The following is a 15,276-nucleotide window of genomic DNA, read 5'->3' as shown; positions in this document are numbered from 1 at the left end:
ATATGCTGAATTCACTCTATAAGCCAGATCTATCTCCCATTCCATCTGCTGTTTATCTTTGTGTATGTATTCAGCTAAAATATTAGTCATAATGTCCCTTATGTTTTCCCCATCTGCTTCTATTACATTTTGAAATCTAAGATAAAAGGACATTCTTTCAAACTCTGCTTTCATTTGTTGGATGTCAAGTTCTTTGTTCCCCTTCTGTAAAGCCTCTACCCCCCCCCCCTCGCCTCTGCCACCCCACCCTCCACAAGGTCCAGTCTCTGTGAATTCTTAAAGATTTGGGCTTGGTTCTGTTTAATTTCATCTTTCATTTCCCTTAACTGTTTCTTAATTTCCTCCTGGCCCTGTAAGATTTGTTGAAGCATTTGTTGGAAGTCTATCTCTGTAGTCTTGGGTTGCATCAGTTCTGATATCTTTGACTGTGTAGCTGGACTAGACGTTGCAGACGTTGGGGCAGAAGTAGCAAAGCCAGGCTTTCCAGGAGGTGGTCTTTTTGGAGACATGGTTTATGAAGCAGGGAGGTCAGTCAGAGTAGAGACTGGGCAGCTGGAGAGGTAGAGCAGGCAGGCGAGTTCAGGAGGCAGAGGATCCAAACAGATGGGGGTTTCTTTAGTCACTCTAGCAATAGATGAAAGTTTTTTTCTCCAAAGAGTTTAGAAAATAACAATCCACAAGAGATTCCTCTGGGTGACTCGGAGACAAAGACCGGAAGCCTGAATTTTAAAGGTGGAGTCAGGTTTCACAGTTCATGAAGACAACGGAAGTGTGCCATCTTGCCCTGCCAGCTTTGGGCTCAGAGGCATAGTAGAATTTTTAAAAGTTCAAAAAGTTCTCAGTTCATCCATAAGTTCTGGAGCTAAATCCAATGAAAATCACTTTTATAAGGGTGAGGCATCATTAGTTGGCTCTCCCCCCTCCTCCTTTCTGGGGATGGAAGGAAAGTCTTTTCAAGCCGCTTGTCCAAGGGAGGGGGGGAAATCCCCCTCCCTCTAGCCACACCTCTAGCAAGAGTCCGAAAGTTTAACTTTTTAAAAGTGCTGAAAAGTCCATCAATTCAAAAGAGAAGGAATGTAGAAAGGAAGCCTCTCACCATACTGCCGCTGCTTCATTCGGAAGTATGTTCTCCGATCGGCATGGGGCGAGGCGCGCGCGCACGCACGTCCTCCAAAACGGCTCCCCGATGCCTAGGACGAAGCGGAGGAGCCCCCGCCAGCCGCCGCCGACGCCAGGACCCTCCGCGAGCCGTCCCTTCGGCAAGACGCCCCTCCAAGGCGTCTTGTGCCCCCCCAGAAGCGGGGGAAGCCCACCGGGAGAGCTGGAGCAGGCAGCGATCTGCCTGTCGCCGTGGCCGCCGGAACCGGAAGTCCCAAGATTTTTACAATACTCTTGTTGGGCAGGAGGATGAGAAAGACGAAGGAGAACAGTCGGGAGCAAGGAGGCAAGGACCCAGGGCACAGATAAGAAGAGAAAAGGAACCAGTGGAGACAGGAAAGGAGAAAGAAGTCGTTCTAGACGAAAAAGGGGAAGAACCAAAGGAAGTGAGAGAAATAAGGGCAACAAGAAGCACACGACCTAAATACACATAGAAGTATGTCGGGAGAAATCAAGATTCTATCATTGAATATTAATGGTCTAAACTTACCCCAGAAGAGGAAAACAATATTTAATAAATTATAACATTTGAACTATGATATAATTGCAATGCAAGAGGTCCATATGACTAAAAGACAGATCCAGATCTTAGAATGTCCTAGATTGGGTAAACTTTACACGGCACTAGCTAACCAAAAGAAAAGAGGAATAGCATTATATGTCAAAGACACAATCCAGACTAAACTAATTTATCATGATGAGGAAGGGAGAATATTAATCGTAGAAATAATGTTAAACCAAAAAAAGGTGTCACTGGTTGTAATATATGCACCTAATGAAGACCAGGAAAATTTCTATCATAGACTATATAGCATTATTCAAGAGATGGGAAATGAAAATGTTTGTTTACTGGGTGACTTCAATGCTATAGTTGACCCGAAACGGGACTATAAAAGTGGAAAGAAGAGAAAAGGAGCTAGGAGAACTTTCCCAAGGTCATTCTTCCAAATGGCTGAAGAACTTAAACTTTTTTTTTAAACAAAATTTTATTGGTTTTAAAAAGAATATACAAGGAAAGGGGTAGTGGATGAAATACAAATTTTGACAGTTACATTATGCAGGAGATGCCCCCCCCCCCATTCTCATAACTTTCATTTGTTAATACATTAGATTGTTGTTACTTATTATTTTGTCAGCATATAAACTTTTATCTTAGAATAATTTCAATCATTTTATATCAAACAGATTTTCAAGTTCATTTCTGTGATCTGAGTTTTCTCAGTGTTGCCTCTTCTCCCCCCCCTGGCAGAGCTCCGGCACCTCCCGTGTCCTGTATGTCCGGTGTAGTGTCATCAGGTTTATCTAGGAGGACTTTATTTGTTTCCATAAAGGCCTCAGCCTCAATAGTTGTATTAATTCTAACTCTCGTGTCCTCCCAGAATATTAACATACCTTCTGGAAAAAGCCATTTAAACCACACCCCTTTCTGGTATAACTTCTTCGCTAGGTGCGAGTAGTTTTTTCTTTTATCTCTAACTTTCTTTGGGATCTGTTTCAGAATGGCTATTTCTCTATCCTTGTATTTTAACGCTTGTCCCCTTTGTGCACTCAGAATTTCGTCTCTTGTGGTGTTTCTAAGAAATTTAATGTGTACCTCCCTTGGAACGTTGTGTGTTCTAGCATATGCTGAGTTTACTCTATAAACCAGGTCCATATCCCACCCCATCTGTTGTCTGTCTTTTTAAATATATTCAGCCAATAAATTTGTCATAATATCCCTCAAATCTTCATCATCAGCCTCAATTACATTTTGAAATCTAAGAAAAAAAGACATCCGTTCAAATTCCGTTTTTATCTGGTGGTTCTCAAGTTCTTGATTTCCTTTCTGGACCACTTTCACCTCTCTCCGCATCTCAACTGTCCCCTCCTCCAAAAGTTCCAGCCTCTGTGAGTTTTGGATCACACGGTCTTTATTCTGAGCTGTTCGTTCATTTCCTTCAATTGGTTTTTAAGTCCTCCTGCCCCTTTAAGAGTTGTTGAAACATTTGTTGAAAGTCCACCTCCGAAGGCTTAGGCTGGAACAAAGAAGTCAGTGTCTGTTGTCCGCTGGGGCTGGACGTTGAGGATGTTGGGGCGGAGCCCGCAAATCCCGGGTTCCCCGGTGGTGGTCTTTTAGGTGGCATTGTAGTAATCAGAGCTCAGAAATGGAGGTAGCAATACAGAGAAGAAACAACTGGAAAGGTGGTTAGCTGAGAGAGATCGCGAGGCAGGAAGCCCAGACAGTTAGGGACCTGGGCAATAAAGCAATAAAATCCTTTGTTCCAAGTCCAGGATAAAGTGTAACATGAGATTTCTCTGAGTGTCACAGAGACAAAGGCAAAATGCCAGCAATTTGTATGGGTGGAGTCAAATTCTCAAAGTACATGAAGACAACGGAAGTGTGCCATCTTGCCCTGCCAGCTCCGGGATCCAAAGGCAAAAGTTTCCAAAGTTTTCAAAAGAAACAGATCATCACCTCATTTTCGCAATTGCAGTAAAGGAAATCTGCTACTTGCTATGAGAGTGATTCCATTCCAGGGCTCCCCCCCCTCTTCTGGGGGCAGGGAGCAAAACAGTTTAAAGCCGCTTGTCCAAGGGGGGGGGGAATCCCCCTCCCTCCAATCACACTTCCCAGCCACAAGTTGAAAGCTTTTCTAAAGAGCCGACAGTTTTTTTTCCTTTACTCATCAAAGGGAACAGGGGGAATCTCCATCTCACCAAACAGCAACTGCGTCCTTCGAATCTTGAATTTCTTCCAGCTGCCTTTGACACGAAGACGCCACAGCGCCTCCCCTCTTGCCTCCCGATGCCTAGGGCGATGCGGGGAGCCCCCCTGGCCGCCGCCGACACAGGAGGTCCCCCGCTACGCCATCCCCTCGGCAGGAGCCCCTCCAGGGCGTCCTGTGCCCCCCCGATCAAAGGGGAGCCCACCAGGAGTGCGCGGGGCGAGCAAAGCCTGCCCGTCGCGTACCGCAGCGGAAGCGGAAGGTCATGGCTGAAGAACTTAATCTGTATGATGTATGGTGAGAAAGATGTCCAGAGGGAAAGCAATATACCTTCTACTCGAATAGACACGAATCCTGGTCAAGGATAGATATGGTCTGGCTGCCGATGGAGATAATTTCAGAAGTGAAGGAGAAAGATATAGAACCCAATCTATGGGCTAACCACAATCCCATGAGGATTATTTGGAAAAAACAAAAGGGCAGTTATCATTGGTTACCCAATAGATCAATTCTAAAAGACCAGGAATATATTAAAAGAGTTAACCAAGAATTAAGATTCTTCTTCAAAGAAAACGGGCCAGGAGATACATCCATACAAAACCTATGGGATACAACTAAGGCATTTATAAGAGGGGTCACAATATCAGCCACAGCCAGGAAGAAAAAAACTGAGAATCCAAAAATAAGAGAGCTGAAAGAAAGGCATAGAAATTTAGAGAGTGAACTGCAAAAGAAACTGCAGAACAGAAGTATAAAAGGAAATATGGAACTGATTAAACATAGTTTTGGCAATCGGGACCTAAAAGGTTCGCCTTCACTGGCCTACAATCTCTCGGCTGCACCATTCCAACTTTCCTGAGGATGGAGGAAAGTACTCTAATAAATTGGGTGTCTATTAATGAATCAGAAAGGGAAAAATGAGGGAAAATAGGGAAATTTAAAGTCTTTTGAATATCATCACATGGGAAGAAGAAACAAGTGGAGAGTAGGAATGGTACTTTTGAAAATAAATAAATTGTACTTAAATATAAATAATCCAGGTCAGAATTAAAATGACACACCCATTGTTTGCATTTTTGTTAGTAAATTCATATCCCTCGTTTAGACTATTGGGTCAAACTAAGAAAATAATTCCTTTCCAAGTTCAGTCTCTGTAAATAGGAAAATTCATAAATGTAACTTTCTAGAATTAACATCATGTTCCCACGTAAGCGTATCTTTGTATGGGAAATTAGGTCATTTGTCCTAAAGCTCTCTCCAAAGTCCATGCATTTATCTTGGCTTCTTCTCCCTTGTGTGGATCCTTTGATGGTAAGTAAGATGATAGCTCTGGTTAAAAGATGTTCTACACAGCAATCATTTAAATGGCTTCTCCTGTGTGTGGATTTTCTTATGGACAGTAAGAGAACGGCTTTTACTGAAGCCCTTTCCACACTCCATGCATTTGTATGGTTTCTCCCCTGTGTGGATCCTCTTATGCATGATAAGGGTATTGTTTCTACTGAAGCCCTTTCCACACTCCATGCATTTAAATGGCTTTTCCCTGGTGTGGATCCTCTTATGGACGGTAAGGGCACTGCTTGCCGTGAAGCCCTTTCCACACTCCATGCATTTAAATGGCTTTTCCCTGGTGTGGATCCTCTTATGGACGGTAAGGGCACTGCGTTCCGTGAAGCCCTTTCCACACTCCATGCATTTAAATGGCCTTTCCCCTGTGTGGATCCTTTTATGGGCGGTAAAGGCACTGCTTCTACTGAAGCCCTTTCCACACTCCATGCATTTGTATGGTTTCTCCCCTGTGTGGATCCTTTTATGACGAATGAGGCCACTAGGCTGGAAGAAGCTCTTTCCACACTCCAGGCATTTAAATGGCCTTTCCCCTGTGTGGATCCTCTTATGGACGTTAAGTGCACTGCTTGCCGTGAAGCCCTTTCCACACTCCATGCATTTAAATGGCTTCTCCCGTGTGTGGATTTTCTTATGGACAGTAAGAGAACAGCTTGTACTGAAGCCCTTTCCACACTCCATGCATTTGTATGTTTTCTCCACTATGTGGATCCTCTTATGGATGGTAAGGGCACAGCATCTACTGAAGCCCTTTCCACACTCCATGCATTTGTATGGTTTCTCCCCTGTGTGGATCCTCTTATGGATGGTAAGGGCACTTCCTATACTGAAGCTCTTTCCACACTCCATGCATTAAAATGGCCTTTCCCCTGCGTGGATCCTTTGATGGAGATTCAGTACACTGTTTCTACTGAAGCCCTTTCCACACTCCAGGCATTTAAATGGCTTCTCCCCCATATGAATCATTTTATGGAATGTAAGATTACTCTCTTTGTTGAAGCTCTTTCCACAATCTATGCATTTATATTGTGCATCACATGTGAGAATTATCTTATGTCTTAGAAGGGATGCAATCTTATGGAATCCCGAACCACAGTCCATGCACTTATATGGCTTCTCCTTGTGGTTTCTTTCCTGAGCAGTCAAAGTCTTCCTTTCACAGAAGCTCTTTCCATCCTCCAGAGTCTCCCCGATGGGAAGACTTTTTTTGTGATGTAAGAGACCCATTTTCCTGAGAAAATGGGATACCCCAATTGCAATTTTTTCCATTGTCTTTGCGTATATAATCTCGTCCTTTGGATGTGGATGGATAGTGTTCATTTACCTCTAATGTGTCTTTGGACAGTTTTACACCTTTCCCCATATATTTCTTCTGTATTTTTCCCCCTTCCTCAAGAAGCTCCTGCATGTGAGCCTCAATGGAAGATGAGCTTTCCTTATTCCAATTACTTGAGGGGTTTCTCTCCTGCCTGTGGAATTCCATTTGAATTGCAGGCTTCTCCATTACGTCTCCATGCCTGAACCCTTGGAATGATTCTCCTGACTCTTCATGGTCCTTCTCATTATCACCTTCAAGGGAAAAGAGAAATAAACAATACACCAAGTTTAAAGGAAAAGATCAATCACCCGGAAGTCATTACCCTTTGAAACTCATCTTCAACCTCCTCTTTTTCTTCTTACATAAAACATATTTCACTTGCATTTTGTTGTTTATTTGCCAAAAATCACATGATTGAAGTGGAGGAAAATACTAGTATTCTTCTATTAAGCTTAAGCTGCATGTTTGCAATGGGAAACCGTCACCATTTCGCTCCTAATTCTAAGGCACAGGATAGAAATAAAACAGAACTAGTTAACTCACTTACTTGAATGACTAGGCCTCATAGTAATAGCACTTAGACTTATATATCACTTTACAGTGCTTTACAGCCCTCTCTAAGCGGTTTTCAGAGTCAGTAAATTGCCCCCAACAATCTGCGTCTTTATTTTACTGACCTCAGAAGGAATGAATGCTGAGTCAACCTTGAGCCTGGTGGGATTCGAACTGCCAAATTGCAGGCAGCCGGCAGTCAGCAGAAGTAGCCTGCAGTACTGCATTTTAACCACTGCGCCATCACGGCTTCACAGGAGTGATATGGAATTATCTGGGCCAAAAAAGCTGAAATCTGCGATGGAGTTTAACATTACATCAAGACAAGGAATAACTTTGCCACTGACACCTTTAAATAGAAATACAAAACACACTGGATGTGAAATGGCACAGGATGCATCTAAAGAGAATGTCATGGATCTATTTCCTTCCTAGGAGCAGGAGAATGTCATGTTTCTATCTGCTTCCTCTCTAGAGATGACATCAATTTGAGATTTTTAAAATGAGAAACAGCCAGAGGTATCCAACTACAAAAAGTCTTCCTGAATTCTCTGTCTGCAGAGTAGGAAACACCCTTACCAAGAGAGGCCACGTTCCTGTAATTTTCCATCATGACTTCCCAATGCAGAGCTTTTTGGCCAGGATCCAGCTGAGACCATTCCTCCTCGGAGAAATATACAGCCACCTCCTCGAAGGAGACAAGGTCCTCCTGACGGGGAAAGAGAGTACACAGAAGGCCCAGGAGGTATTGTTTAAAAAAAGCTCCTATTGCTTACAAATTCCCGAAGCAATGCTATGCACTAAGGTAATTGGCTCTGCTAAGTAGCATTCCAGGGTTTATGTGAGAAAATGTTTGGATTGAAGAAATGTTTTGGGTAGTGTTATGCCAGAGTATATAAATATACATTGTGGTATATATGTATTTTTCAGAGTATAAGATGCACCATTTTCCCTCAAAAAAGAGGCTGAAAATCTGGGTGCGTCTTATACACTGAATGCCTCCCGATGCCCCGCCCCTTCACCAAAATGGCCGTGCATAGCCTTATGGAGGCTTTCAAAGAGCTCCTGGGGGCTGAGGAAGGCAGAAATGTACAAAAAATGGGCCATTTTTTACTTATTTTTGCCCCCCCCCTCAGGAGCACTCATCAAGCCCCCTAAAGGCTATTCCTGCATTGTTTTAAAAGGGGGGGGGGGTTGTTGTAAAAAAAGGAAGTTTTTGGGAGGTTTGCAGAGTGCTAAAAAATTTTTTTTTCCTTTTGGAAAGCTCTTTAGTTAGAGTGATTGATGTGAATTTCATTGATCAAGTGCTGTGCCAGCAGAAACAAAGTCTTAGGTGCTGCAAATTGTCAGCAATTTCCTTCTCCAGCACATGGATAAATACACGTGGAAACACCTACCTACCTATTCTCTCTCTCTCCCTACCTACCTACTGTATTTCTCTCTCTCACTCTACCTACCACCCTACCTACTTTCTCTCTCTCTCTCTCCCTACCTATTGTATTTCTTTCTCTCTCTCTCTCTCTCTATTTCTCACTCTCACCCCCTTCCTACCTACTGTATTTCTCTCTATTTCTCTCTCTATCCCTTTATCTACCTATCTACGTACTCTCTCTCCCTACCTACCTACCGTCTCTCCTCTCTCTCTCTCTCTCTCTCTCTCTCTCTCTCTCTCTCCCTCCCTCCCTCCCTCCATCTACCTACCAACTTTTTTTTAACATTTGCCTCTTCAAAACCTTGGTGGGTCTTATATTCTGGTACGTCTCATACTCCAAAAAATACGGTAAGTTTATACTGTTGTTGCTCTCTTTCTCCATCTAGTGGGCAGACAGACAAACACACCCATTTGCCAATCAGCCTGCATTCTCAAGTCAAGTGCATGATGGGAAGCCAGACTCCTCAGGGTCTTGTGAAAAAATAAAGTGGAACCGCAACTGATGACCTCCTTCTACCGGTCCACAATAGAAAGCGTCCTCACTCGTTGCATTACGGTGTGGTATGCTGGCTTGACAGCCACGGATAGAAAGACTTTACAGACGGTGGGGAGCACAGCACAAAACATTGGGGGCTAGACGACATCACTAGGGCTCACTGCCTCAGAGGAGCGAGGAAAATCCTCAGGGACGACTAACACCCTGGTCTGCCCTTCTTTCCTCTCCTACCATCGGGTAGGAGATATAGAAGCATAGGCAGCCGCACAAACAGGCTGACGAACAGTTTTTATCCGTGGGCTGTCTGAGTCCTGAACGAAAAATAACATTACAACCACATAATACATTGACTTGTAGGACTGGGTGTTTATTGGTAGGATTCACTGGGCTAGGGATTATTATTATTTTGTCTTTCACTGTGAGTTGTATTGTGTTGGGGGGTGCAGGAAGGGAGCCTTAGCCAATCTCATTATACACATGTTGCACTCTGACAATAGAGATTTGAATTGGACTGAATTGTTTAGCTTTTTAGTAAATGTCTCGTGATGCCCCAAGACTCATTAAAGTGCTGGGAGAGCCCAGCCAGGAATTTCTTTCTGGTTCTCCTCACATTTTAAGGAAGCTGCTTGTAGTCTGAATGGAAGATAACAAAGTGGAAGAAATTTCGTGAGGGGAACTTCTTTAGCTTGTGCAAAGCTTGACTGTTTGGCCTCCAAATGCAGGCACAATTCAAGGCATTAGAATAGCCAATCTGAATATTTAGACAGTTTTCTGCATCCTTGCACAAATCCAAGTCAAAAAGTTACAAACAAGGGTTATTTGAAAAGTGAGTAATTAGCATAAGTACAATTCTAACAATAATAATAATAGGAAGCAATTAGCAGTTACTTAAAGTGGTGGTTTTAATAAAATATTTCCTAAAGAGAATCTACTTCAACTTTCAATCTTGCTCAGGAACACAAAAATAAGCCAACCCAAAAAAGAAGGAAAAATGGAAGGAGACTGTCTACATACATCAGCTTGACTTTCTGAAGGAAAGGGAGCATACAAATCTAAGAAATTAATTTCCTCTTACTTGAACCGGAGTTTCAACCATTCTTTCAGTTCCACCATCAGGAAGGGTCAACTTCCTTCTATTCTTCCCTATGAGGGAGACAGAATTTACACTGTATAATTCATAATGTAGAAGTTCTATAGAAGAGAAGGCCTAGAGAAGATGAAACACCTGAGATCTCCCTGGGGAACGGGAGAGCTTTAGATTACCTCCAGTCATGTCCATATTTAGATCCTCCTGAGAGATCCTCCTGAAAATCATTTCCGGAGATGAACTTGAAGGATGCCTCCTTTCCTCAGGATCTCTGATCTCCACCATGAAGGACTTGAAAAAGTAGGCAGGAAACAACAAGAAGAATCAATGGACAATACACATCAAAAAGTGGATTCTTCTTCTGTGAACACCCCTCCAAAGCCCCGGAAGTCCACCCGTGAGGCTGGAAATTAGGAAAGGAACGACTATCACAAATAAAAGAACAAGGTCCTACAAGAATTAGAAGTACAGGATTTCCATGTATAACGGATGCCAAAGAACTCTGGCAGGCATGAGTTAAGAATTTAAACCCACTGTTAGATTTAGTGCATTAGATTAGAAGGTCTCTCACCTGCCAGTCAATCCCCTCCTTCTGCTCCACCCCCTGGCTCAGGAGATAACCTGCCACCAGGGCCACCGCCTGGGAGCTGGTCTCTGCTCCACACTCTCGTACCCAGCTCTCAATGTTCAGGGGCAGAAGAGCCAAGAACTGTTCCAAAACAACCAGGTCCAGTATCTGCGCCTTTTTGTACTTTTCTGATCTCAACCATTGACTACAAAAGGAATGGAGTTGGCTGCAAAGTCCTCGCGGTCCTTCATCCTCCTGGTGATGGAAGCTGCTGAACTTCCATGGCTGAACTTCTGAAAGGGTGGTTGTCTCCTCCAGGATCTTCTGCCCAGTTCTTGCCCTCTCTTCATACCTCCCAGGCTGGACACCCAAAGGGCCTTTTCCAATTTCCTTACTCTCTAAACATTGGCTTTTCATTCCTTCTTCTTCCTGCAACTTCAAATGGGTCCCAGGGAATCTTGTTGATCTCCAACCACCTTTCTATTCATAGTACCATTCCTGTAGCTACAGGTCAGGCAAGACTTTCAGCCGTCTTTGTCCAACTTTTTGCCTCCCAGAGAGGTAGTATAAATGGTTTCCAATTTCTGTATGTGAGGTTAAGCAGAAAGGGATAGATTTAACCCCTGAAGAACACTCATTTTTCTCAGCTAGTACAGGATTACAGAGAAATTGAACAGTTAGTCTTTGTGCAGGAATGTGTGTTTGTACAAAATATGGGATTGACTTCCATCAAGGACTTGGAATATTGAATAAATGCATTTTGTATAAATTTTTCAATTTCTTTCTTTCTCACAAAGTAGGGCTTGCTTTGTAAACACCTATGAAGAAAGTTAGTACCCGCCCCCATCCTAGAAGAATGAAATATTTTAGGAAATACTAAAAAAGCAGAATATTATATTTCCCTGGGTGACAAAAGGAGAAACATATTTTAAAGGCAAAGCAGCTCCCTGCAGTTTTTCCCTCCCCGTTTCAGCTCCAGGGTGATAGGATTCACCCTCAGGACATGATAGGATTAGCCCTCTACCATCTAGCAAAAGAACTCACATCACCCAGCAAGATTCAACCAAGCCTGGGACTCAAGGCAACCTACAGAGTTACCCTTCATGGCCTCATGGGTTTGGACAACCAATCAGAATATATTTCTTTCACAGGAACAGGAAGCTTCAAGGTGGGACCCAAGAGAGGATATAAATAAATCTCTCTCTCTCTCTTTGAATTCTTAACGGAGAATGAGGCATCAGGACTCGTTGAGCCGCGTGCAACAACTTTTATTAGAACACAACTAGAACTCAAGGTAACAACAACTTCAGCACCTTGCCATGCTTGACAGCTATTTATACGAGAGCTGTCAAGCAGAGCAACCAATAGGAGCATTGTAAAAGCCAGCTTCCAGCCCTTCACGTCTTAGCCAATAGGTGCAAGCTTTTGGTTGCCGGGCTGTCAGTCGCAAGTCGAGGACTTAAGAACGGTCACACGTCGAGGACTTAAGAAAGGTCGCAAGTTGAGGACTTTACATCCAGGACCTCAAAGCATGTGGTCCTGTCCACCATTAAACCATATATCCAAACAGCCTCCATGTTTCCAGGTTTCACCCAAGATGCCAAACTCTAACAGGTGAACAAACCACGAAAGTTCACTTTTTAAAAACCTGCTTTGGATGTTCCCTTTCTTCAGTGTTTGCTTTTGAACAGCCAAATCACACAACTACATGCAGGTAGGTTCACAAAAATACCCAAACACAAACAGGCTAAGCAGCTGTTCACATGAGACACCGGGGTTAGTGATGTGCTGGTTCACTCACCCTCCCAAGAGAAATTGAACTCCTGGGGATCCAACCCAATTTTAGTCTCCTGCAGCACCTAAGGAGAAGGCGGGCAGAATCTCCTGCAGCTCCTCCCTTGCAACCATCTTCTTATTCCCTGCTCCAGATTCCCCCTCCAGGCTCTCCCCTTCTCTGACCTCGGAGCTTCCTCCAGGCTATGGGGGGGCGGAGGATTCCCCCGGGACCCTCCCTCCTCTCTGGGGATTTGTTCCTGGGGCAACGCGGCTCGTCCTGGGCACCGCTTCCCTCTGCCTGGCACCTGCATGAAGAGGGGCGGCAGGGGAACATGGTATCCCGGGCTCTCCCACCCTCTGGACTCCGAAGATGGAACCTGCATGGGGGCTTCTCTCCCTTCTCCTAGCACCAGCACCCCCTGTTCCCCCCTCCCCATTTGCACGTGGAGACTCACACACACACACAAACAGCCACTTACTCTGCCCACCTGGAGTTCTCCTCCCTTCAAGACTTCCCTGCACCCACTCAAACCTCCTGCGAAGCTCAAAGGGTTAAATAGAGACGTCAGATCCAGTGAGATCACTTCCCTCCCATTCTCCTATGGTAAATCACCTTTGATGTCCGCCCTCCAGTGGTCGAATGGGGAATCGCACGGCGTCCGGTTCTCGTTTTAGAGGGACACACCTAGCGGATTCCTGCGTGCATGGAAGGGGCTTATGCAAAGGGTGGAAACGGTGCCTTTTCCATCAGGGCCCAGAAAGGAAGAGGTTGTTTTCCTCTCTATCCATAACCCTTCTTTATCCAATTGCTTCTGACAGAGTTACACCCATGTGCCCCCTTTCACTTTTAAGGGTTCCTGTAGAAAGCTACATCCTTTTATACAGGGAGCGAAGGGACCCAGAAGAAATCGGATTCAGCCTTCTTCTTACTCAAGAGATTCAAAATACCCAGTAACATAGTTGGAAGGAATCTTGCGTGTTGTTTAGCCCAATTCCCTGCTCCAGCAGGAAACCCCACACCATTGCAGAATTACGCCTGTCCAATGTGTTCTTGAAAAGCTGCAGTGACAGAACACCAAAAACATCTGGAATCCAGCTGTTCCACTAGTTAATTGCTCTGTCAGGAAATTTCTCTTTGGTTTGTTGAAAGAAATGTCCTTCTGGGTTCTGCTCCAAGTGGAGAAAAAGACACTGAAGACATGGAGGCTGCTTGGAAATATCGTTTTAATGGTGGACAGGATCACATGGCTTGAGTCCTGAACAGAAAAGGTGATCACATGCTTCAATGTTGGTGGAGAAGAAGAAAGGGAAATACTGAGATGCTGAGTCCCTGGTTTTATACCCTCTCTGGCCTTTGATCTTGAGCTTGTGTTCTGATTGGTTGTCAGACTCCCATGGGGCCATGCAGGGGCAACTCTCAAGGCTGCATTTTGAATCCAGGTTTGGTTGAGTTCTCAGATGCCATGTGGTCAGTTGAGTAAAGTGCTAATATTATCATGCCTTAATCCCATCCCACTGGAGCTGAAGGGGGGAACTCTTTATTATGTAAAGGGACTGGTTTGGCCTTCTTAATAGCCTATTGACAAAGTGGGTTGGGGCAGGAAGCTACAGGGAGCTATTCTCAATTTAAAACATGTTTCTTCCTTTTCACATCCAGGAAAATATAATATTCTGTCTTTTCAAAATTTCCTAGGATATTTCATTTTCTTTTTTTTTCTTGTCTCTTTTTGATTTATATCTTTTTATTTTTTATTTTTTTATTTTTTTAATAAATCCATTTTTTTAATTTTTAAACAAACAAGCACAAACATAAAACACCATCTTCCAGTTTTGTACAGTATGTCGATTGGTTACAAAACTTTTGCACATCCTCACCATAGTCTTCACTTACAAATTATATAGAATCTCATATTATCAATCTGATATATACAGTATGTATGCAGTTATTATCATTGTTAAACATTTATTTAACTATAACCATTATTACTTCATTTTTGTGTGAGATATTCTAAATTTTGAGTAAATTTATATTATAGCATTTCATTACATCAGATATTTCATTTTCCTGGGAGAGGGCTGGGTGATAACTTTCCACAGGTTCTAGGCCAGAGTTATCTGATACGTTTTCATCTATTACTTATGTTACCATTGGTGTGTTGGAAGTTATCACCCAGCCCCCTCCCAGGAAAATGAAATGTCCTAGGAAATATTGAAAAGGCAGAATATTATATTTTCCTGGATGTGAAAAAGGGAGAAACACATTTTAAACACTAAGTAAATTCCTGCAGCTTCCGGCCCATCCCCACTTTGTCAATGGGCCATTAAGAAGGCCAAGCTAGTCCACTTTACATAATAAAGAGTTCTCCCCTTCAGCTCCAGGGGGATGGGAATGAAGGTATGATAATATAAGCCTTTACTCAACTGACCACATGCCATCTGAGAACTCAACCAAACCTGGATTCAAAACTCAGCCTAGAGGGTTGCCCTTGCATGGGCCCATGGGAGTCTGGCAACCAAACAGAATACATTTCTTACACAGGAACAGGAAACAGATAGGTGGGGCAGAACAGGTTATAAAAAGCCCTGCAAGCCCTTCTTCAGGGTTCTCTTCCTCTTCTCTTCCCTTCTCTTCTTCTCCACCAACATTGAAGCATGTGATCACCTTCTCTGTTCAGGACTCAAGCCATGTGGTCCTGTCCACCATTAAAACCATCTTTCCAAGCAGCCTCCATGTCTCCAATGTCTTTTTCCCCACTTGGAGCCGAACCCAGAAGGACATTTCTTCCGACAATTGGCACCCCAGATGGGACTCCAAGCTAGCTTAACCAATGGATATG

The 15,276-nt window shown here is 43.6% G+C and overlaps 1 protein-coding gene across 1 annotated transcript; it reads right to left on the bottom strand.

Annotated features, from left to right (window-relative positions):
* Positions 1-9,894: 9,894 nt before the first annotated feature.
* LOC309383908 (zinc finger and SCAN domain-containing protein 29-like) lies at positions 9,895-13,004 on the bottom strand. Its single transcript, XM_081936946.1, has 4 exons — positions 12,928-13,004; positions 10,667-11,247; positions 10,272-10,386; positions 9,895-10,151 (listed from the first exon to the last, which is right to left on the bottom strand). The coding sequence occupies exons 2-4, from the start codon at positions 11,078-11,080 to the stop codon at positions 10,069-10,071; spliced, it is 612 nt and encodes a 203-aa protein (XP_081793072.1). The 5' UTR covers positions 11,081-11,247; positions 12,928-13,004; the 3' UTR covers positions 9,895-10,068.
* Positions 13,005-15,276: the final 2,272 nt, after the last annotated feature.

This window comes from Natrix helvetica (assembly GCF_964273705.1).
Source record: "Natrix helvetica genome assembly, chromosome: 1".
Classification (NCBI taxonomy): domain Eukaryota; kingdom Metazoa; phylum Chordata; class Lepidosauria; order Squamata; family Natricidae; genus Natrix; species Natrix helvetica.
Note: the sequence above shows the minus strand (reverse complement) of the source record. Positions and strands in the feature narration are given on the sequence as shown.

What these genes read in the sequence shown, in the direction of transcription:
- LOC309383908 (XM_081936946.1), bottom strand. Translation starts at nt 11,080, where the DNA reads ATGAAAAGCCAATGTTTAGAGAGTAAGGAAATTGGAAAAGGCCCTTTG. An exon ending in AGGAGGGGATTGACTGGCAG is followed by an intron (nt 10,387 to 10,666) that starts GTGAGAGACCTT and finishes TACTTTTTCAAG; the next exon opens with TCCTTCATGGTGGAGATCAG. An exon ending in AAATATGGACATGACTGGAG is followed by an intron (nt 10,152 to 10,271) that starts GTAATCTAAAGC and finishes TCTCCCTCATAG; the next exon opens with GGAAGAATAGAAGGAAGTTG.